The sequence below is a fragment of the Amblyomma mixtum genome, chromosome 3, assembly GCF_055824585.1.
Source record: "Amblyomma mixtum isolate Tamu chromosome 3, ASM5582458v1, whole genome shotgun sequence".
Lineage (NCBI taxonomy): Eukaryota > Metazoa > Arthropoda > Arachnida > Ixodida > Ixodidae > Amblyomma > Amblyomma mixtum.
Window position 1 is genome coordinate 41,773,107 of NC_143014.1, and position 23,165 is coordinate 41,796,271.

A 23,165-nucleotide genomic window follows, 5' to 3' on the forward strand; every position below is an offset into this window, starting at 1 on the left:
ATTAGTAGGCCTAGCCCCTGCCTCGCACACTGGCCGACTAAGTATTTCTGCGTTGTGTAGGTATTACATCAGTTCCCGGTGACCGCGCACGCTGCCTACGCGTGAGTAAACAATCGTGACGTCACTGGCATGCAACTCCGGGGCTGCAGCCCACGCTTCCAACTAAATGAGGCATAGGCATCATCCCTCTCCAATTAGTAACTGTTTCTAAGCGCAACATGAACCAATATAATCTTTATCTCCTTCTGTAGGGGTGCCCTGGTGATGTGCACCGTCGATCGGTGTTTACAATATATATTTGGTCTACATATAACTCCACCCACACATAGCATGGTTTGTATTTTAAATCTGCTACCGCCATGTGTCCATTCAGGGAAGAGTGAAAGCAGCGCGAAATGGGCCTTAACACAGAGTACGCGTGAAACTGACTGCACGAGTTGCTCTCAGTGAAGAGTTATTTGTACTGAAAGGCATCGGAAGAAACCCACGAGCGTCACGGACGATTGTGTTTATGCGATACCGTTAAGTGCAGCCGTCTGTTGGCTCTATATACAAGAATACTCAAAGGGCACTAGAACGCTTTACTTGTTTCATGATGGTCAAGATAGACTTTTGACTACTTTCGTGCACCCTTTATCCATAGTCCTTTTCAAAGAACGTCCATCATGTGGCATGGCACACGCACTCACATGCACGCGATAACCAACGAGGGCGTCAATGAAAAAGCGCGTGAGCGCTTATCGGCGTCGCGAGAAACTTCGGTAAAGGAGGTGCATATCCTGAAATGCACGTGCAAGTTCCTGAAATCTAGGCAAGGTGAACTGCGAATAGAGATTACGAAGAAATGTTTATATCAAAGAGAGGGCTCGTCTCTCAGAACGATTTCAGTATCAGTTTTCCTGGCCGTCAGTACGAAATCATCAGCAGACGGTGATGTCACTTGTTTGCCATAGGCTGCCGGTTGAGCTTAGAAGATAAACCGTCAACGCGTGCACGTACCGGTCGGTGACGTTTCGGCGGCGTCAGTATAGCGAACCCAAGCTGGAGTTCGCTCCGCAACGCTAGCGCTGCATTTTTCCCCTGGTGGAGAGACGCGCCAGCCCTATAGCGCTCTGCCGGCCGGCCGCTGCCGGGAAAGCCGGCGCTAAAACTAGTGGGGTTTCTTATCTTTGTATTTTTCGATTCCTCGGCTTACATATATTCTGATTGGAAACTTGTTTTCACATGCACTAAATAGATAAATAACGATAAGTAAAGCGATAAATAATGATTAACCTGCAGTCCGTGGCCAGTGCATGCTGCTTCAAGTCCTAGAAAACGAGCTCCGAAGGCTGTTTTAAAAGTGTGCGTGCGGGGCGCGTTATACAGCTAGAGCGTGGCGTGTGGGCCTTCGTTTGAAAGGTCGTTCTTCGTTATTTCTAACGAACATGCTCTCCTAACGATTGAGATTTCCCTTGAGATCTAACGAACATGAAATCTCAAGGTCGAACATGAAATTTTAGAAGTAGCGAAGGCCTTGGAGGCTAGAAGGACTAAATCCGAGATGGGGTTTGCGCAAACGTCAACGCACGACCAATCCAGCATTTTTACCCGCCACCGTGTTGGTTCGTCATCCTCATTTGAAGTGTATTGATATCCTTCCATATGAATGTGTATCTTTTCACTCGGAAAAATGTAATCTACGTAGAAGGCTCCTCAGGCATTCGGAAAACGGGAACACCGCATCGGTCCACCAGCGCAGTAGCTGATGCGATTAGGCTGGTACTATTTGCTTGTTCGTCTTTTGGTGCGAAAGCACTACTTAACACGGTCTAACCGGCTTACCGAGTTTCTGTGAAGCTTGACCTTGATGGTGACCTTGGCCAAACCATAAATAAATAACATAAATATTGACGCCACTGGGATTCGAACCCGCGTCGGCGCGAGCAGCTGGCCGCTGCAGGAGAGTGCAATGCGATCGCCACAGCCGATCACGCCTCGTGTTAAATTGAAATACACTCTCGCGCTGTGCACAGCACATTGTCATCTTCATCAACAAATACTACTATCGAACTAATATCGTCTCCAGACGTGCCGACGACCCAGCAAAGCAAAGCAATGAGCCAACCAGGCATGAACACTTGCTCTCGCACGTCTATTCCGTTTATAACAACGTTAAAACCTTACCACTCAATTTTTTTATTTTTTTTCAGAGACCACTGAGAACAAGGCAGCACCCGTGTTCAAGCAGTGTTTTCTTTGCAGAAACTCTAAAACGTGGGAACGTGACTTCGCAGCACCGTTGCTGCGGGTATTTCTAATAATAACTTCTGCCACAATGACACACACTTGTAAAACTTGGCAGAAAAGTGTCTCCAAATTTAATTAATTATACACAGAAAGTTTCAGCCTAAATGAGTGAGCTTCAATTTTTTTTAGGTAGTATTCCGCTTAAGATTTGATACAAAGTTAGAGACTCAGTAGGGTAGAGAGCTTGGCGAGTTGGCACATAGTTACAAGAAAAAAGCCAGTGGAAGGGACGCAGACCATAGAGTTTCTTACTATTACCTAGAGGGAAAGCTGGCAGCCCGTCTATGGGAGTTTGCATGGCGACCCCTCGAGACCACTTCAGCCATAGAGTTTCTTACTATTACCTAGAGGGAAAGCTGGCAGCCCGTCTATGGGAGTTTGCATGGCGACCCCTCGAGACCACTTCAGCCACCATGCGCGCTCAAAGCATCATGGGGCGGTGAGCTACTTGTTGCGGAACTGTAACTTTTGGCCAAAAATAATAGAAAAATAAAGTTGTTCGATAACTACAAACGTCCTGACATTCAATATCTTGTCTAATGATTGCAACAAACGAGCAGAAAAGCATTTAAGTGCAAAGTTTGCCCAAAATAAGAGACTACTCGCTCTCCTATTGGCCAAGTAGTGAACACTATAAAAACTAATATTTCGTAATTAACAGGCGCATTTTTAAAAGTAAATATGTTTTTAAAAAAGATGTTGTTGCTTAAATACTATAAGAGGTTTTTAATGGCATTTCGGAAGAGTGAAACCTTTTATTGGCGTCGTGTGTCGTCGCGGTTTTACTACTATGGGTTTTGCCCACTGCGTTCGCGCGAAAGTCGTCTGCGCACACACGAACAGCGTTTTCGGAATGAAACGTCTTAGTAGTGCCACTCCATGTTCCCAAAAAATTACGACTGTGCCGCAACAAGTAGCTCACCGCCCCATGATGCTTTGGGCGTCCATGGTGGCTGAAGTGCAGCGCCGCCAGCTTTCCCTCTAGGTAATAGTAAGAAACTCTATGACTTCAGCCACCATGGGCGCTCAAAGCATCATGGGGCGGTGAGCTACTTGTTGCGGAACTGCAACTTTTGGCCAAAAAATAATCAAGAAATAAAGTTGTTTGATAACTACAAACGTCCTAACATTGAAAATCTTGTCTAATGATTGCAACAAACAAGCAGAAAAGCATTTAAGTGCAAAGTTTGCCCAAAATAAGAGACGACTCGCTCTCCTATTGGCCAAGTAATGAACACAATAAAAACTAATATTTCGTTATTAACAGGCGCACTTTTAAAAGTACATATGTTTTCAAAAAAAAATGTTGCTGCTTAAACACTATAAAAGGATTTTTAATGGCATTTCGAAAAAATGAAACCTTTTATTGGCGTCGTGTGTCGTCGCGTTTTCACTACTATAGATTTTGCCCACTGCGTTCGCGCGAAAGTCGTCTGCGCACACACGAACAGCGTTTTTGGAATGAAACGTCTTAGTAGTGCCACTCCATGTTCCCGAAAAACTACGACTGTGCCGCAACAAGTAGCTCACCGCCCCATGATGCTTTGAGCGTCCATGGTGGCTGAAGTGCTTCGCCGCCAGCTTTCCCTCTAGGTAATAGTAAGAAACTCTATGACGCAGACAGAGTGATGGACACATGACGACATGTCATCCTGTAAAAGGTTAGGGACTTTTCGGCTATTTGGGGAATTCGAGGCGGCATATATCTCTTGTGTTGTCAAAGTGGAGGGGGCCTTTTTTTCGGGCCTCCCTACGGAGGACGCTCAATGCCCTCCGGTCGAGGTTCTCACCCCTATGCAGGAGCTCAGAGCTGCGTTTTGTCGTCTGCGTTCTCACCTAGTTCGCGTTTTTGTAGGTTTCGTCAATAAGCTCACAATCGTGCCTTTAGTAATAAATGAGTTCAGGGGAGCGAACAAGGACTAATACGGTCTACGCCAAGATTTTGTATTTCTATAGGGGATGAAGACAAATTTATGTTAAGATCTGTTACTGAATGCCGTTCCATCGCAGCTGTGCGCCCGGTTTCTGTGTTTTTTTTTTTTTTGTTGTTGTTCAAATGTCTGCGAACGAAGGACTTCATTTTACTTCTGTTCTCTTTTGTACACATCGGCTTGCTGTGCAGTTCTTAAGGTGCGGAATATATTGGCTGCTCCATTTCTTTGTGGACCGCATTTAAAATGAAAAGCGGAATTCAGCAGGCCCTCAGTGTGACACCAGCCTCAAGAATACGTTGAAAGCACTGAATATTCCACGCAGGAGACGAACAGCGGCTTCAAAAGCAGGAAAGAGGATGGCGTGCACGATGACACACACACACACAAAAGAGCCGCATGTAATATTCCACCGAAGTCTGATCCGGTACACGACGAAGTAAGTTTCGGATCCACCGGAACTGTTCTGACTATGATATGCGCTATTTTTTACTCGTTTATTTTGCATGCGTGCGTACGCGTTCACAGGTTTCAACTCATCACTGTGGCTCATTTCGAATCTCAGTACTACTGAACAAGCCGCGCGGTTCGATTAACCGGCAGAGTCCTGAACGCCTCGGTATTGAGTACGCGATAGACATCGCTCGTATCCCATGTGGCGAACATCGTGTCGTTTGTGCGCCTCCTGAGCGTTATTACGGATCGCAATGCGCTAACATAGCTCGCTACTACATGAGCGAGCTCATTCTTTTAGAACTCGTAATCCCGGGAGCGTAAGCGCTTCTTCCTGCAAGTGCGAATCAATTGCTGGGCAGCGATCCGTGGCTTCACGCCTGCCCCGCTCTTCCGAAGCGAGACCTTGCACCCGCAGCACACCAAATTGCTGTAATAAGGCCCGCACTCGGACAAAGGGCCACCGAAACACGCCCGATTGGTGGCCGGCCCCGTGCGAGCGCCTAATGAGTTGCACGACCATCGGCACGCCCGCGGGCGCGCAGGGTTTCCTCGGGATGGACGAAAAAAAAAAAAAAAGATAGAAACGGGGTCGGCTACTGGCGCGAGAACAGCCGCTCTCACGATAAGCATCACGCGAGCGTGTCCCGTGCTTGTGCAGCCGGGCAGTCGGGGCGTGTACGGTGTATTGATAGTTCGATGCACCGCGGTGAAAAAGTAATTGAGAGGCGGCTGCTCGGCCGCGAAGCCCGTTCAGACAAACAAAGGCAGAGGTATTCGCGGCAGAGGTGTGGTAGCTTGTTCGGTCGTAAACAAAGTCCGCTTACAGGATTCCGCTTGTCGAGAGTTCCGGAATGAGACCAACTGGCGGCCGTCAGCTGTTTTGAACGCCAGCACGGGACGCGAAAATAGCGCGAATAACTCCCGGTCACTCTTTCTATATTACGAAACTGCGTCGCTTATAGGTGAAGGAAAGGAAAATCGCACATTCGTAACGGCGTTGTTCGACTACTGGGTGTTTTCCGTTGTGTGTATAAGAATAGTTTGAATTACTTGCCACGAAAGGAAGACTGGCGAAGATACAAAGAGCCTACTTCCTGTTCCAGGTACAACGAGCGGTGTTCTCAGGAAACAATGGCCTGGACCCCGAATCACCGGCTCTGAAGCCTGCGCTTGACTTCTGGCTAAATGCGCGAACATTTCGAAGAAGACGAAACGACGTCGAAGCGGGGCCGGAAGATCATAACAATTTTTTGTTTGTTTGTTTGTTTTTGGACTCAATTCAATTGTTGTCCACCGCGCCACTGATCGCGGCAACAAAGGGGGTGTGGCGGCGCTTTAAGCAAGGACAAAGAGTGAAGAAGAATAGAAATCTAATAGAGTCATGATAGTATCCTGAAGCTGGGTCATATATACTCTGTACGGAACCGCCGTCTGTTTTTAATGTAAGGCGGTTACATTTGATACGGCGCCCCCTCCAATAACCGCCTCCTGCTCAAGTGAGGTAAAGCGCTGCTGCGGCAAGGGGGACCCTCCAAATTCGAATGCTGCTGCGGAGAGTGGTTCCGTGCGAGGCCCTTTTTGGGCCGCTTGGAGATTCCGTCTATGTTCGCGGAAACTCGCTCGCCGCCCATCTTTAGTCCGGACCTTCCATGGACTAGAGACAAAGAGCAGATAACGGCCGAGCTGCAACTGCTTGGCGAGGACCATACAAGGAGGCACCGAAGTGCGACCAGACATAGCATGCCCGAAGCCGCGGCTGCCATTTCGTCGTCCACACTGCAGGCCGCGTAGAGGGCTCCTTGTTTCGGAGTCACGCGAGACGATCGGCGACGCCTTTGTCTCGGCCGGCCGGGCTCGTTCGCGCTTCGAAACAAGTATACCGGTCGATCTTATCGGCCGTCTTCATTTGTCACGGGCTAAATGGCGCAGGAATCCGCAGCGATTACTGCTCGCTCAAGTGAATCACCCGCCGGCTCCGACGAGGGATGCGCGGGACGGTGGCTGTCTTCACACGGAGGCGGATGCGGCGGACTCAGCGAGTTAACATAACAATGGGAGCGAGCGTGGCGGCGAATGCTAACTGGACAAGGAGGCAGCCCACAGACCCCGTGCGGCGCACGCGAGGGCTCGCTCCAGTGAAGATTAGCAGGTGTCCGCCGGTCGACGAGCAGGGCAGGCCTCTTTCCGGGGGAGCGATTGCCGTGTCGGCCGCTGTTTTCTAAGCCCGTTGTCGTGCTAATCACGGAGGCTGTGTGCGACGGTCGTGAGCAGGAAAAACGTTCACATGCGTCGGGTGGACTCTATGTAAACGTAATGCAGTGTTTTAAACACCAGTTCTAAGCCCACGAAGGAACCCGTGGGGTTGAGACGCTAAGAGGATTAATATTTCGCAAAGCGTGGCTTCTTCATACAGTGCGCCAGAATGTCGATGTGATACTTAATGTGATGCTTATCTATAATTTAATTGTCCTCGCTTCCATTTGCGTCTTTCTTATCCAGGCATAAACCGAAATTTACTTTGGTTAGCCTCCCAGCCATAGCTTCTTTCTCTTCCACTCTCTTTCTCGCTTGCCTGGTACTTCTTTCCGGTGAATGCCATAAATTTCTTAAAGGCAGGTGAGACAGAGACACTGTCGCTTTTGGGATATCTTCTAACTTGGTATATCTTCGTTTGCAACCCTGGGGTAATAATCCTATGCTCGTTTAAAACCACATATGCCCTGTACTACACTTTCTGCGGAATCCCATCGCTCGGGGATAGCCAGGCGGGAACATCAAGTCAGGCTTAATCTTCCTACGTTTTTGTTTTTTTCTCTCTCTATCTTTCCTTCGTTTTATGCTTCACACTAATGCGTTACTAGCGGCTCTGAGAACAGTTCAGGTACACCTTCCCTGCCACACGCACAAACCCTTCCTATTTAAGCTTTCTCCGCGAGATTTGGCTGTCAGAAGAGGAGGCGCAAACCATTTAGGCAATACTGCCATGCTCGACGCGCATTGTATTAAGGTTGATGAGCTTCGTACTCTTTATGACAGTCGATACTGCCGCCACTTGAAAGGAACTGTGCGGTAGCGGCGTTGCCATGCGGCGTTAGCCTCGAAGAATCCAAGCGACAAGCGGAAACCTGTTCGTACTAGAAGGATATATTGGCACTGTACGGTTATTGCGGTTTGTATTTGCACCTAAAGGGCAGCAATCGCTAACTTTCACTCAGTGGCATCTCTTTACGCCTGGCGCCTGTATGGCTGGTATTTAGCGCGTAACCGGTTTATAAGAGACTGGCTGCAGCTATATAATGACCGGCTAAAACCGACCGTACTGAAACGCATATAGTTCCTGTCTATATATTATACCGTGCCACAAAGGTGCTGTACAAGAGACAGTGGAGGCAGTTTTTGTTCTCAGTAAAAATCGATTGCATGGACTTCTTTCTGACTGCTGATGTTTGTTCAGGAAAAGAACTATTTGCTGCTGGAATAATTGGATTAAGAAATGGAACTTTTTTTTTTCGCCAATAGTTTCAAACTCGTGACGTCAAAAACGAAAAGAACTCCGTGATCACCGTTTGGAAGGGAGTGGTGATGTGGCGCAGCCTCAGAGATTTGCAACAAAAAAAAAATATATTGTATTTACGTTATTGCAGTTTTCTTGTGAAATAGCCGAGTGGTGCGATACCTGCATTTCAATTTTTGACCTCTCCTAATTTACGGAAGCTCGATGTTCACTGAAATTTAGCCCCTCTTTCATTAAAGCGCGGGAATCTATCGATAGAGGCCAACTATAGTCAGTCGAAAGTGCCCCTTTGTAAGGAGCCTCTCTACCATTAGAAGGAATTCAGTGGCGTTCCGATGACGTGTCGCTGGGATTTCCACTTGCCACGTACAGCCAGATTACAACTGACAAGCACGCGGCATTCTCGCGTGCGGGAATTTTGTTTTATTTTTCGCCGCCGCAATCGTGGACATCGTTTCGGGGCAATCAGTTATCTACTGACGGGAGGTGATCGCTCTCACGCGGCTCAGCGATAACGCCTGCCCCACCGGCCACACGATGGGCACGCATTCCTGAGAGCGACGCGAGCTCCCCTCTTCAGCTTTGGTGCGAAGGCATGAATGTCAGCTTGAATCATTGCGGAGTACGCGCTCCACGTGCTGCGCTTATCCCCGTCGTTTGTTTGAGCGTTTGTAATCTCCGTGTGTGGGTTGTCTCATTACGGTCGTCCTTATCTCAGAGGGTCACTTTTACTCACTGACGGAAGTGAGGACGCGTGACTGCGGAACACCGCTTTCAATGGGCAGGTCTGCTTGCGTCGAACTTGTTCAACTCGGAAGACTGAAAGACGAACAAGTCCCTGTGTTTTCATTTGCTTTCCTCTCTACTTTTATTTTTCTCTCGGAAATAATAATTCATTAGGTTCCCTAGTACACAGAAAGAAGCACATCAAAAGCCCCGTCTGGGGACTTTTAATCCGCTGGCACCCATCTAGCAACGGCAGGCCCGCAAGAAAAACCAATCTATGATAGGACTGGAAAACGAAGTGCTAAGCGACGAAAGCGTATAAATCCCCTCCACTCTAATCCCCCCCCCCCCCCCCCCCCCCCGCAAGAAAAGGACAAATGTTGGAATTTTGTCACCCTATACTTTGTATATGTATGCACAATCATCAATGTTCCGCGTACCATGAAATAAAATGGCGTCAGAAGTATTTAAAATTCGATGCCACAGTACGCTGGCGCAAAAAAATGTGACCGTGAAACGCACACAAGTTGCCGCAGTATGGCTCGTGCCAGTGGACGTGTGACATAACTGCGTTACGTTTATTTCTGACGGCACTCGTACATCGGAGAAACTTTGATGCACAGAGAGAAGAATAAGAGCTACGCGCAAAAACCACGCATAGCTTATGCGTTACAGGCACCATAGTCCACAGCAGCATATCCCGCAACATGCGAGCCACCAAGGTTAAATGTAGATGATAACAACACTGCACGAGTGATATTCCTAGGCAGCTGAATGTGACGCCGTAGCAGTAGCAGTTGTTCTCCTCAGCGGAAAGGTATATGCTGTCTTAATGAGAGCTGACCCGAGGTGCCGGTTGTGGCTACAGGCAGCTTACTTGAACCAAGTCTGGAGCCGTCTCTATCTAGTTGCGTTTGTTCAATATTAACAGTAAAGGTATGCTGCGTACAAATTGCACACAACTATACTGCACACAATAAGTTGTATAAAATGTGCCCGTATTTTTTTCGTTTTCTTTTTAGATCAGCATATTTCTCCCCACTGCGCGCATGCTTCACATTATAACCAGCTATGAGTTGCCCGTGCTGACAATGGATGAGAGAATTCCCAAACACACGTCAGGGTTGCGGAGGCTGCACTGCAAGCAGGGAGTTCATTCAGCATGCGTATGGAGCGATGCAAAGTGCTACAGTGATATACACAGAGGAAAACACTGTAGTCGTCGCATATGTATATATATAGGCTTCGGCTATTTCGTGCTTGCACTACCGATCTATGAACTGAACCGCGAACTATCGGCGCAGTAGGCCGCGAGGCAATCGGCCCCGTTCGGCGCCTCTGCAGAACCGTGTATGATCGCGGCCGCGCCCTTCTCGCATTCAAATCGGATCTTAATTACGGACGACGACTTGGGGCCAGACACCACTCGTGGTGGGGGAGGGGCCCGACGCCACAGCGGTGGCAGCTGCCGTAACGGTGCAGCATCACGCGCACGCACCTGCGCGCGGTAGCGCGCCATATGCGCGCGCCGGAATGCTCGCGACTAAATTTGGACACGCTTCTGGGCGCGAAACAAAGGGGAACGAGGAAATCCGCCGCGGCGCCCCGCACCGGAATCGAGGAAGCGCGCGAGACTGCGGGCGCGGCTGCTTCGGGGGGAGCTTTGTTTCAGCCTCTTTCCCGCCGCGGCAACAGCTCGGTATCGATATCTGGCGCTGCTGCGTCCGCGCACTTTCCTGCATCGGACACGAGCCGCAAGTGCGAGCTATGGCGCGCCAGTATTATACATAGACACCGTCGCAGAGACGAATGCTCATACGACGCACCGCTCGCCGCGTGCCCCGAAGCACATGATGCGCGCACTGCCTCGCACAGCGCGCCGGTGTCAGCGCGCGCTCGAATGGGGTCGATCTGAGCGCGGCGATTAATCCCCGGCAGAGAAATGCACGAACGGCCGCCGCTGCGGCGAGAGCCGCCGCGCAGCGGCGATCAGTCACCGCGCCAGATGCTGCTCCAATTATAAGGGCCGCCGCTGCTGAGTGACCAGCGTATGTATATAACCGGCTCTAAACGGCTGCACGCGCTAAAGCCACTCTTAGCAGGGAGCATTACCTCGCCCTTGGCTTAAGCCACTTCTGAATGCGGCGAACACGGGCGACGAAGGAAAAGCCCAGCTGCATAAGACTGCACCGGCGGGTCTCCGCATCGTCTGCTACGGGCGCGCCTTGGCATTTGACACTGGTTCTGCTTGATGTGCCCGATAGTTGATGAAGGAGCTCTGATGTTTCCCTCGTGGAATCGCTTCGGGACCATATTTGCGGCCACCCCGCGAAAATGGGACAGGGAAGCGCATCTTTCTTACTTCTGCAGATGTTGCAATCACCTGGTCTCAAATGAGGGCGCGTTTGTTTGTTTGCGCAACGCGGCATGGAAGTGTGATGTTGCGATTTCGCGGCCTCTCTTATACACGCACATGTTTTGCGGCAGGGCTCTCCATCGACAGATGAATGCGGCGATCGCTATTGGGCTCGCGGTCATCTGTCGTCAGTGCTATCGCCACAGTACTGCGGAAAGGAAGCGACTTGCGTTAATGATATCAAAACTAAGTTAAGCGCACAACTCCGAGAGAAACTTTAGTAGGAAGAAAGAAGGTTTGAGCACTATATAGACTCCAAAAAGCCGCTTCACTAAAGGAATGTATCCATATTCCTCCTCCAGAAGTCACCAGCTGTTTCTCCACTGCTGTAAAGCTCACAATTTTATTTTTAACCGCGTAGTTTACGACTCTTGTGGCCGGTGTCCTCACACTATCCTCTGATATGCGGGTGGGAAAACCTGTCTGCCTTTTGTGATCATACCGTTTCAACTTGCAATGTGTACATACTGTTCATAGAGCGCGATGTAAGCAGCACGTCGGAACGATCGAGTGGTATCCCGCGTGCAAAAATCGTGGCAGCTTCTTGCTGTCTGTGGTTATGTTAGTTAAGCAGCATATGTATGTGTGGCAAATGCAACCCAAGGTAAATAAACTTCCCAGCCGTGACTCAACTGCAGTGACGCGCTTCGTGGTCAAATAACGGGAAGCTTTGCAAGCCAGTTTGCATCTGTAGCTTTTAGTTTAGCGCAAGCACAGGTCAGCATTATAGGGGCTGCGAAACATTGCTTGGGGGGATACCGGCTATACTTCAGGTGGGTTATTTATGTCACACAGATGCTGACTTAAAAAGAATTACAGGAATCGATGCACAGGAACGGGAGTTATTCAGTGGAGAAATTTCAAAATACAAGCAAACAAAACGCTGCCCTCAACTCGATTTTGGCGGGGCTTCCCACTCCTATTTCGCTCTCCCAATGACGGCACCTGGCGCAACCAATCAAAACAGCCAGCCAGAGCACGTCGCGGTAGTTTGTACTCCATGGTTTCCTGCTCCCTGTAACTCGTTTTTGCTGAGACTGGCATCGTCGTTTCACGCTGGCATCGAGGCACCCTAGTCGTTTCCATGCCAGAGCGCCCCTGGTGGTGTATTTTTATTTTACTTGCTTTGCAGGGCTTTTATCTAAGACAAACAAGTTGTTTTTGTTGGTCTAATATAAAACGCAGACAGGTGCAATATGTGTCTATTTATTCACACAATTTGCAGTATATTTACTGTTTGTCCGATCATCAAGCTCGCGCCAGGTGATGTCATAACCGCTGCTAAAAACCCGCCACTGTGTGGCGACACCATCAGAGCCATGAAGTTGTTTTTGGGAGGACATTAAAATATTAAAAAACGGAATATACGCGGTATTACCGACGCTAATAGCACCATTATAACTCACTGTATGCAATCAACAGGCAAAACAGTTAACTAAGATTGCGTTTCTGGGCCCCTTTAAGTTTCTGCAAAGTTACGCCTCAGCACTCAGGTTCAGAACCTCGTCCCATTTACTTCACCACTTGTAGACTCCATCGTTTATGCATCAGAAGAGGCAGCATCTTCGAAAGGCGGTATACTGACTGGAAAGGCACGACACACTTTCTCAAGGTGATGGAAATCAAACAATTTCCTACCTTGTAAGTCGGGACAGCCGCGATGTGCTTTACGCGAATAATGGCGTCTCTGTCAATTAGTCAGACAAGGACGGAATGCCGATTAAGCGTGCTAACGCTTTTGACCTGTACATGTGGTGTCATCGTGGGAATCATGTTGAGTCCGCTGGATCCAGAAACACGTCAACTGCACGCATTTTTCCTCCTTTCGCATTGCGGTGAAGCTGTATTAACAGCTCGGAAAGAGATTTATAGCGTGCTTCGCTACGGGAAAAAGAAATTCGTTTTTTCTCCGCCGATCCGTTGCAGGACAATCTTCTCTTCACAGGACGTCTTTTTCGTCCTTGTTTTTGCCCTATCTGTCTTTCGGCTTGGAGGAAGATTAGAAAAACAGAAAAGGATCAGAGAAGAATAAAAGGACCACGACAACAAAACCGCCGACTTGCAGCGTGGACAAGGCCACAAATCAGACGGCACTACCCGCTGTACTGTCGTCACGTGCTGCATGCGTACATCTCCGCAGCCAGCAGTCCTGCGGGGTCAGGGGTGGTCGGCGCGCAGGAATTCCACCCGCTACCCTCGGCCTGACCGGCGACAAGCGACGCATGGCAAACAGTCGCAGGTGGTAACGGTGCACCAACGGGTGCCCAAGGGAAGGAGCGCACCCCGACCCCGGCCACCAGAGGTCGCCACGCGGGAGTCTCTGTTGAAGCCCCACTGCCTCGTCGTTGTGTCGACCGCCGCAGGGCCAACCGGAAGTCACGGTGCACGCTAATGCACGCGAGAACGCACCGCGCAAGCGGGAGTCGACCGGAGCAGAGCGCCGCCAAACAAACGCGGCCGTGTATTCACGAGCACTAACGACCGCTAGACGATGAAAGAACGCACCAGTGGCACGCGTCAGCGCCGCGAGCGTTCTGCAGCCGCGGGTTCGATTCCCGCGCAACGTGGCCTCGTCTTCTGTGTGAGCACGAAGAATTAGAGGAGGGAAGAGGGTATCTGTGCCGCACGATTCCGGCTAGCGCTCACGGCGAGCCGTTTGCGTTCCACTTAACCGCGAGTCCCGCAATGAGGAGCTCCTCGATTCCTGGGTTCTGGACGCCACAATTAATTAGGGACTACAGTGATACGCACTGACAGCGCTATAATTCTCACGCACGCAGAAAAAAAAAAAGTTGCGATCAAGACAGCCCAAGTATTGCGGGCGTATTGCAGTCTTCCTTAAAAGCTCTGCAAAATTCACTGACGATGTCGTCGAGGAGGTTTGCATCGAGATGATCTTTTCTACTCTGTTCGCATCTATGAAAAAAAAAAAAAACGGAGGAGACACTTAAATTCCACCTTAAGGGTATGACGCGGCGCAGTAGCGTTAATGGGTTAGTGCCCATCTATGCGGAATTGGTCATTCTCTACTTTACATTCACAGATCCTTGGGCGTCCTCATACCTCTCCTGGCGCAGTGGCGCAGGGGTTTAGCGATGTGCCACTGCCCTGTGGTGAGAGGTGTTCCTAACGGGAGTTCCTGTGCGACGCAGGTTGCTCTTCCCGAGCAACTTCTAGCGATAAATCAATAATTTAACTGCCTCCTGTCACAGTGGGGCAGTTTGCTCACAACCAGGAGGGCAGGTTGTGATGACGACCCAGGTGGCCCACCTGCCTCCTAGGTTGCTTCTCTGGGTATTTTTCGTGGGTCTTTAGCTCACGGTCAATGACATCGACGGTGGCGACGTCGGCGTCGGATTTTCTGCTACACGAGGCTCCTTAACGCTGTCGGTTGAAAACTGAGCGCATGTAATTTATTTCTTTATAGCCCTAAACGCCTAACCGGTAGCTGCCAAGTTAGCATCCATCTTGATTGCAAACGCTTTGTTGATGAGGTGTCAGCGGCCGATTGTGCGTTATCCCTCAGCACATGGATTAGACAGCGCATGCCCGTACGAATTTGGGGTTGCTCAGTCGATAATGAGCGGCACATGGATGGGCAGCGGTGGAGATTTAATGTCGCATGAAAGTGACTCGCTAATTCTTTGCGCCTTACGCGACTTTCAGAGTGAAAAAAAAAATCAACCCTGTTCTACTTGAAGGTAACGCCAGTCTCATGCAACGTTTCTTCCTTCGATTTCGGTGACAGACTTCCCCGCAGAACCCATTTCTTGAATGATAATGAAAGCAAATCCCTTCAGTGAGGTTCCCTTCATCATTCCATATGGTTTGCCACCGCTCATGGCATTAGTTCGCAGGGGATGACCCCGTAGCCTCGAAAATATCTGGCCACGAGAGAGATCTGCAGGGTAACTATAGAGGATGGTTCTTTCCGGATTGTCCTTCTACTGCATAAAGTAGTTCGTGTACTCGGTATGCCACACATAAATATGCCTCGCCATCATTCCCATGGAAACAAAACGGCCCAAAACAATCCGCTGCTTTTACACAATAGAAGCACGGACAGCACCTACAGCTAGTGTCGCCTGCCTTGACAAACGGAACGCGAGCTCTAAGCTGATAGGTTACAGGCGGCCCGTCCGAAAGCGCGTCCGCTGGTGGTGTCACATGACGACTTCGACGTTAGCGCGCCGCGGGATGCCAGAAATAACCTCCGGTCACCACCGGAGCGCATCCGCAAAAGCCGCTTAACCCGAGCGCGTGCGTTGCTCGCTGCGTGTGACGTACCGCGCGTTCGGTGAAAGCGGCTCCGGTGAAGCGTGGAGCCGCGGCACCACGGCCACGGCGGGCGTCTTCCCTCCCCCTTCTCTCTCTCTCTGTCTCTACGCGCTTTAACGCCCATAGCGCTGATGCGCCGGGGGTAGCCCGGCGGACATTTGTTACTGGAAGCCGTGATACGAAAGTCTGCGGGGGGGAAGCGCGTCAGCTTCAGGATTCGTTCGCGGCGTGCGTCGCTCGTCAGTGGGCACGTTGAGGCAGCGTTGCAGCTGCGTGCAAATACCCACTTTGGGGAGCACGGCGAAGAAGGTGCAGCGCTCTATCAACTCTATCTCAGCAACAGAATGACCATTTCCTGTTCGCTAACCATCGTATGCCGTTACCGTTATGTGCGTGGAGCGTCCACCACTATTTTTTTTTTTTTTTTTTGCGGCGGCTTGTATTAAGTTTAATGGGAATGCATGTAGACTGTGCTGAAACGAGGAGAAATTAACGAATACGAATTCAATAAATAGTAATTCTATGCTTATATTCTTGCGTTTATTATTGCCTGCATGCTTTCATTTGCTTACATTCTTGCGTCACGCTTTCACTATACGGAGACGTCATTTTAGGATACGTTTTTTTTTTTCCTTCAGATTAGGAATAGCGCTAGCGTCCGTGCAATAAAGAAATGATTTTCGCGTTAGCAGCATCGAAACTGTATAGTGCTTAGTTATCGTTTTATGGCTTGCTTCGGTTTTACCGCTGTCTAGAACACTGCGAAACACATAATGGGTCATATATGAGTGCACGAAACTTCATACAAATCCTTAAACGCGTGAAGTGCCTGCGAAACCGAGATACAAAAGAGAAAGACTGAAGGAAGCATTATACGTTTAATATTGCGATTAATTCCGCTGAAGCTTTCAGACATTGGAAAAGTTCCAGTGATAGTAATTTTATTTTTAATTCTAACGAAAAGCGTTTCACTGCGACACGGAGGGCGGTTATGAACTAGACTGAAGTTTCAAAATTTACTAACATAACGATGGGCAGCTAGAAATTTCCGTCTTGTATGCTGCGAAGTGGGTCGTGAAATAAACAAACTCTTCGAAAACTGAAAACATTTTTGCGGCAAAATATTGCCAGATGTCGGCGACGTGCGATAAGGAGTAAAGAGCAAATGTTGATGCGCTGGTTGCAAGGAGACAATCATGAATACTGGCCGAGTCTCCCACATTTAAGAAACAGCGCAAAGTGCGCCTTGTAGAGGATAAGATATAAAGCTGCCCGAAGATGGCGATGATGTCATGGTAAGCAAGAACAATGGCATAGGCAGTATGCGTGAGCAGTCCACAAGAAGCTTTCACCTCACACAGCAGAATGTTCTGAGACATATGTGGCCCTTCAGCTGCTGTCTTCCTCTGGGATTTCAGATACAAAATTTTTTCGAATCCTCACTGCAACTGCATTGAAAAGCACAGCTACCGGACAGTTTTATGCGCCTCGAATAAATATATTTTTTTTGAGGCAGAAATTTCCAAGTGGTGGAAGAGCACCCTTATCAATACGGAACCACTGAACACAGTGCACGCAGGGAGCAATGAAACGTTCGGGCCAGGAATGAACATGCAGCACAACCGGAGGGGGTTGACGTTTTTCTTTTTTTTTCAATGGCAGGCGAGACACGATAAGCGCAGCTGACTGCCAATGCATTGAACTGCGGCGTCGCAAGGACCGCCGAAGCGGCGCGACGCGCGGAAAAGTAACGATGCGAGCCTGCGTACGAGCGCGCCTGCGACATTGCCGTACGTTGACCACGGGTAGCGTACAGCGTGGTCCATTGCTTAGTATAAGCCGCAGTGTCAGTGTGCACGCGAATTGGAGAGTGAACGGCTAACTCGGCCGAGAATTCACATTTCTTTTTTGTGAAGACCTGACATCGAAGACTCCGGCGAACCTCGAAGTCAGAACTAGGATCAGCGAAAGACGGCTTAGTTTAGGAGTATAATAGTAGGGCATCCGCGGTAAACTGGACCATATTTGCAGACTGACTCGCACTCCGGTCAAATGACCCTGCGGCAGTGAAGAACAACGAACTTGTCCAGGTCAGCTACACTGTTTACTGTCGGGTACGGCGACGTTTGTAGAGCAAGTCTGATGCGGTGGCAGAAATATTTATCAATAAAGAACACGGCAGTAACGAAGCAGATATGCATCATATGGGCTACTCAGAACACATTCAAATCATACGGTACTAATACGCGCCATATATAAGCGCGCCAGGTGAAGGCTACTAACGCATATGCCATCTACTGCATCACGACCATTAGCGGCTGCCTGTCATGGGCAGTAGTTTGCCGACACTTTGTCCATCCCATGGCCTTGTTGGCATAAGCTCCAGTTCACGCTAGCAACCAGGGGTCGAATTCTCGAAGCTGTTATTGGCGCGTTAGAACGGTGCATGGATGGATGTAATTGCCGAAGAGACGGGCGCCAGCCATTCGCAAACCGTTCTGACGCATCAGATGCTTTTAGAGGTGAAATTTTCTGTGCCAGTAAAGACGTTCGCGACAGCAACCACTGAGATCGGCCCTTAACCTCCAGGCGCGAACTGGAGCTTATAGTTTCCGAGACAGATACTGCACGGACACCGTCCGGGCGCCGGTACACACATCTGCAGCCGCCGACGTCGCGGGGGGCCCAGCGCCAGAGAGCCCGTGGCGCTGAGCCCCCCTGGGCCGTGAGCGGGACGCACCTTGAGCAGCTTCTTGCACGAGGCGACCATGGGGGGCGGGCCGAGCCACGGGGCGCCCTCGCGGTCGGCGTCGTGCTGCAGCGCGAAGAGGCGCACCAGCTGCAGCAGCAGGGCGTCGGGCTTGAGCGCCTGCAGCGCCGACTCCTCGAGGAAGGCGGCCCGCGCGTACAGGGCCTCGAGCGGCGGCAGCGAGCCGGGCAGCTGGTCCAGCAGCAGCTCGACCGGCAGCTCGGCCAGCAGCGCGCGGAAGGCGGCCGGCGCGAGGCGCGAGAGCAGCGCGGCAGCCTCGCGGTGCTGCTGCCGCTCGCAGAGGAGCAGCACGCGGCGCAGGGCCGCGCCGCCGCTCATGTCGCTCAGGCTGGCCGAGGGGCCACCGCCGCGCGGCTCGTCCACGTCGCCGGTGAAGCCCTGCAGCCAGTGCGAGTCCCGCCAGGTGAGCTTCTGCACGTTTCGCCGCTGGGCGCCGGCGGGCCGCTCGGGACGGATGCGCCTGCCGCTGCTCATGGTGGCCGCCGAGCCGCCACTGGCCGACGACGAGGGTCAGGCAGCCGCCGCTCCCTCGCCTACTGACACACTGAGCCAGAAAACGGGTTCGGCCCGCCCGCCGCCGGCCGCCGAAAGTGGTAGCCGCGCCCCGGCAGTCCTCCACCGCGGGCGGCTGGGACCGCAGGGGGACTGTTGGCGCTAGAACAACTCCCTGTTTCCCCCGCAGGCCGAAGAAAAAAAAAGAAAAGGCAGTGCTTCTTATTCACCTCAGCTTCAGGTCGACGTTGATTAGCTTTATAGACAAGCCAGAGTGTATATAATCAATCAATCAATCAATCAATCAATCAATCAATCAATCAATCAATCAATCAATCAATCAATCAATCAATCAATCAATCAATCAATCAATCAATCAATCAATCAATCAATCAATCGGATGCATCCTTGAGAAATATCTTTACAAAGAAGATATTCGTATGTGGTTAAAAAAGAAAAGCGGGCGCTAATAGACAATTGCTTTTTTCTGAAAAAAAAGATCTCAATCTGGAATTTTTCTTTTTGAGTAGCCCCGTTTTTACCGGATTCTCAAATGCAAGAAAAATAGCACTCCACATACCCCCCCCCCCCCCCCCCTCTCAAGTCAGGCCGAAAACTGAACTCCCGATTTATATGTATACCCACCCTATCAGGGGCTTTTTCTCTTTTTGTTGTTACTGAGGGCGAGGGTAAATGGGGATTGCGGGGACTATTTCTGCCGCTTTATATAGAGTCCCGTACGTGTAATACAAGCTGACTAGAATGGGCAAAACGCAGTCTGACTCCCTACACCTTTTCTTGTTGTGCTTTCTTAGATTCTATTTCTGAACCTCAGCGGAATGGCCAAACTTCCGTTCACGGAGGTTGTCTGTCACAGGCGCTGATAAAGTTGCACTTAGTCAGCAGGCTCTGTGAATGCCCTCAGCATATTGCTGGACTGTGCCGAAACCCGATGCCCCGTCCGTCACCGATACCTTTAACGGGGACAAGTGCCTAAAGCAAACGCCGCCTTCTGCTCTTTCTCCTGGGAAGTACGCATGTGGCCGACCCGGAAAGTCTGGCTTCATCAGGCAGCCTCTTTTCTTCATGGCTTTCTGTCTTTTCAGTTGAGCATCTGCTTTGATGCCGCTCAAGCGCGGTTTCTGCGGCCGTCTTGCCTGCGCAGTTCAACTCTTGATCGAAGGTTTAGGTTGCTTGACATGCGGGAAGTATACATGTCCGTTCTGAACGAGAACAGAGAAACAGACATGCACAAATAAACGACCATAAAAGAAAAGACAGCATCAGCGACGTTACGCTGAAGAGTCAGCGGAGCGTACGGGAAAGGCGCACCGTGCAAGGTTCATGAATAATTTCTTCTGTGGCAGGTTTTCCTTGGCGTGCGCGACGATCGTTATGTCCTCATCTCACGACACAATAAGATTGAAACTCGATGCCGTTGCACGAACCTAAGGCAGGAAAATGTAAAGTGCGCTAACATTTCCCGCTAAGCGCTCTATTCGTGCTCTGCGCTACGCAGAGTAGCCGTTAGCCCGACGTCCGAAACCTGCTGCAAACCGCGATGGCGGTTTCTTCATAACGCGACGAATGTGACAAGTATACAGCCGTGCACAGCGCAAGCTTGCTGCCTCTATACCGGAGAGTTTTACTCTTCAACTCGGGAACGGACCGGGCAAGTGGGACTTGTCGCCCGAGCCCAGCAGTATGTAAGCGGAAAGATATCCTGGGAGCCGGCCAGGCTAACGAGAAGCAGCACGCCGAAATTAGCGGCATCGCGCGGTGGGGGGAAATGGGCCGGACGCTCCGGACACCGCCTCAGGCCGCCCGCTGGTGCGGCCGTGTGTCGGATTCTCGCACTTCCGAGTCGGCGGATCACGACGCATTGGGTTCGCAGCGGTTGCCTCCGCGCGCGAACGCCGCCGGTGGTCTTCACCTTAGGCAGCGTGACTGGCGGTGGCACGCTGACCGCACTGCCGCCGCCCCTTGACTGCTGCAGCGAGCGGCGCTAGTGAAAGGAGACGCGTCCGCCATGGCACCTTCCGCAGTTTGGTCACGTCTTATTCCGCGGCGCGGTTGTGGGCCGTTGATATAATGGGAGCTAATGTCCTCGGCGGTGCGGTGAAAGAACCGTTCCAGGAGTCATCATGTGATCGGAGGTGTGAAGCCCTTATGTGGCGACCTTCCATGAAGAAAGGGGAGTCCAGCGGCGTTTACCTGAAGCCTTATTGAAGCAAAGGCAGGAACCACTGGTTTGCTCCCGTTGACTAGAGATTGTCCGTCTGGAGGTATTTGCATAGAGGCTACATTTGTGTTTGAATATTGAAAAACCAGCTTGCTTAGCCGAGGTGCAAACTGCACGCAACTCACGGTTCGAAAATTTCCGTAGCAAACACTGCTTAGTGGCACCAACACACTGGTACGAACTGGACTAAAGAGTAGAGTGTTGGAGCACGATCGCGTAGTCCAGATCGAGTATATAGTGGCTCGTAGAAGCAGGCGCGAGTGGATCTGGCTTCCACTTGAGTGTGCGTCTCACGAGTCAACCACGGAGGTCCGGAAGCGGACGGCTATAGAGGGACAGAAAGTATAGAGACCTCGTATAGGCCTTTTCAAAAAACGTCAAAAGCCGCCGCCACGTCCAGCGTTGGACTGTGGGAACAGCTGCAAACATTTGCTCGTAGAAGTGGAAAAAGTTAGATATCAATTTCAACCTTGCCGCAGTTTACTCAGTACGTGATGGGGCAGGCGCAGGCCTGCGTCCAGCTAAGTGGGGTCGAATTTAATGTAGAGATTCCTTGACGCCAGAACTGATATCTTGCGAGCACTCTGCGTCGCTGAGTGGCGGGGGTGACCGATAAAAAGTAAGAAAAAATAAAGAAATGGGAGTTAAGATATGGCTCGTTACTATATATCGTTACTAGATATGGCCCCTGAGTGCAGGCGTTGAACGCTCTGACATCAACGCTGATCGGGGTGGAGTTGGTGGTTCCGGACCTGTACCGCCAAGGTGACATCGGTGGCGCAGGGACAACGCATCTAGAGTATTGTCGAGCAATTTCGGAGAACATTGTCGTAATTGCATTCCACGAATTCCCTGGTCAGTCACCAAACACGCAGGTTATATCTCTGTTAGCACGATATCCCAGATACTATACCAGGCGTCTCAGTTAAAAGTCAGTGCAACCAACTGCAACCAAGCAGTGAAAACGAATTAGTTAACTTTTTAAACGCAGGCTCGGGGAATAAAGTGTGAATTCAAAAGTTGTAATCATCTTGAAAAACAGCTTGCTGAAATCTATGCACCAACATAGCGCGTATACAACTTCATTCACCGGCCTTAAAGGGAAGCGCGACAGCTGCTGGCGCATATCTCTCACCCAGTACACACGCAAAGCCCAGTCAGGGACAGCGCTCCAGAAAAATGCGGATTTTTGTTCTCCGAGACGCGTCATGGGAGGCGAAGCAGCATCGCTGTCACGTAGAAACTTTTGTACTTTGTGAGCTGTTAAGGACGGTACAAAAATGTTGCTTTGCGTAAATTGTTCTTTGGTGCAAACATTTCACCTAGAGGTTCTTCAAGACGATCTAAAACTTCTGATTTGACTGTTTGCCTTTGAAGTAATTGAAAAGCTAGGTAATCAATATTTACGAATTAATTAACTTTAGAGAACTAAAATATACTGCAGACTAGGTCACGCGACTTTTTTTACAAAAGCTTCGTTACCTTTAGCTAGGATGCATATCATATAGTTGTTTCTTTGTGTTCATGACATTACAGTTTTAATGTGTCAAAGCTGTAGAAGCGCTATGAGAGGTGCCACAGCAGAGGACTACGCATTAATTTTGATCACCTGTGATTTTATACCGTTCACTTACATAGCACAGCACAGGGGCGTTTTTCCATTTCGTCTCCATAGAAATGCGGCCGACTACGGTGTCTCTCATAGCCTGAGTCGCTTTGGGACATTAAACCCCATAAACTCAATAAGCGCATATGCATATAAACCCACAAAGAAAAATAAAACATTTTAGATAAATGAAGTTAGAGATAAAAAAAGAGCACAATGCTTGCGGTATCAAACAGCACAGTGGCTGATGTGCTATTCCCACGCCGCTGTTGCGTCACGGAAATGTTGAGGTTACGGGAAATGACGTCATTTCACCACGGGAAGACTTATACAAAGCTGTTCACACATGACAGCGGTTCACTACTGCCCGAAGAGAGAAACCGCAATATCCAACGTTACGATAGCCGAGGCTCGGGCCAATCATTAAGTTAACCCAGAAAGACGG

The 23,165-nt window shown here is 50.1% G+C and overlaps 1 protein-coding gene across 1 annotated transcript in view; it reads right to left on the minus strand.

Annotated features, from left to right (window-relative positions):
- The window catches only part of LOC149349881 (uncharacterized), a 64,649-nt gene extending 45,752 nt beyond the window's left edge, over positions 1-18,897 (minus strand). The window contains exon 1 of the mRNA XM_089578863.1: positions 18,351-18,897. Coding sequence (XP_089434989.1) covers positions 18,351-18,854 — 504 coding nt within the window. The 5' untranslated portion in view covers positions 18,855-18,897. The remainder of the gene's footprint in view (positions 1-18,350) is intronic.
- Positions 18,898-23,165: the final 4,268 nt, after the last annotated feature.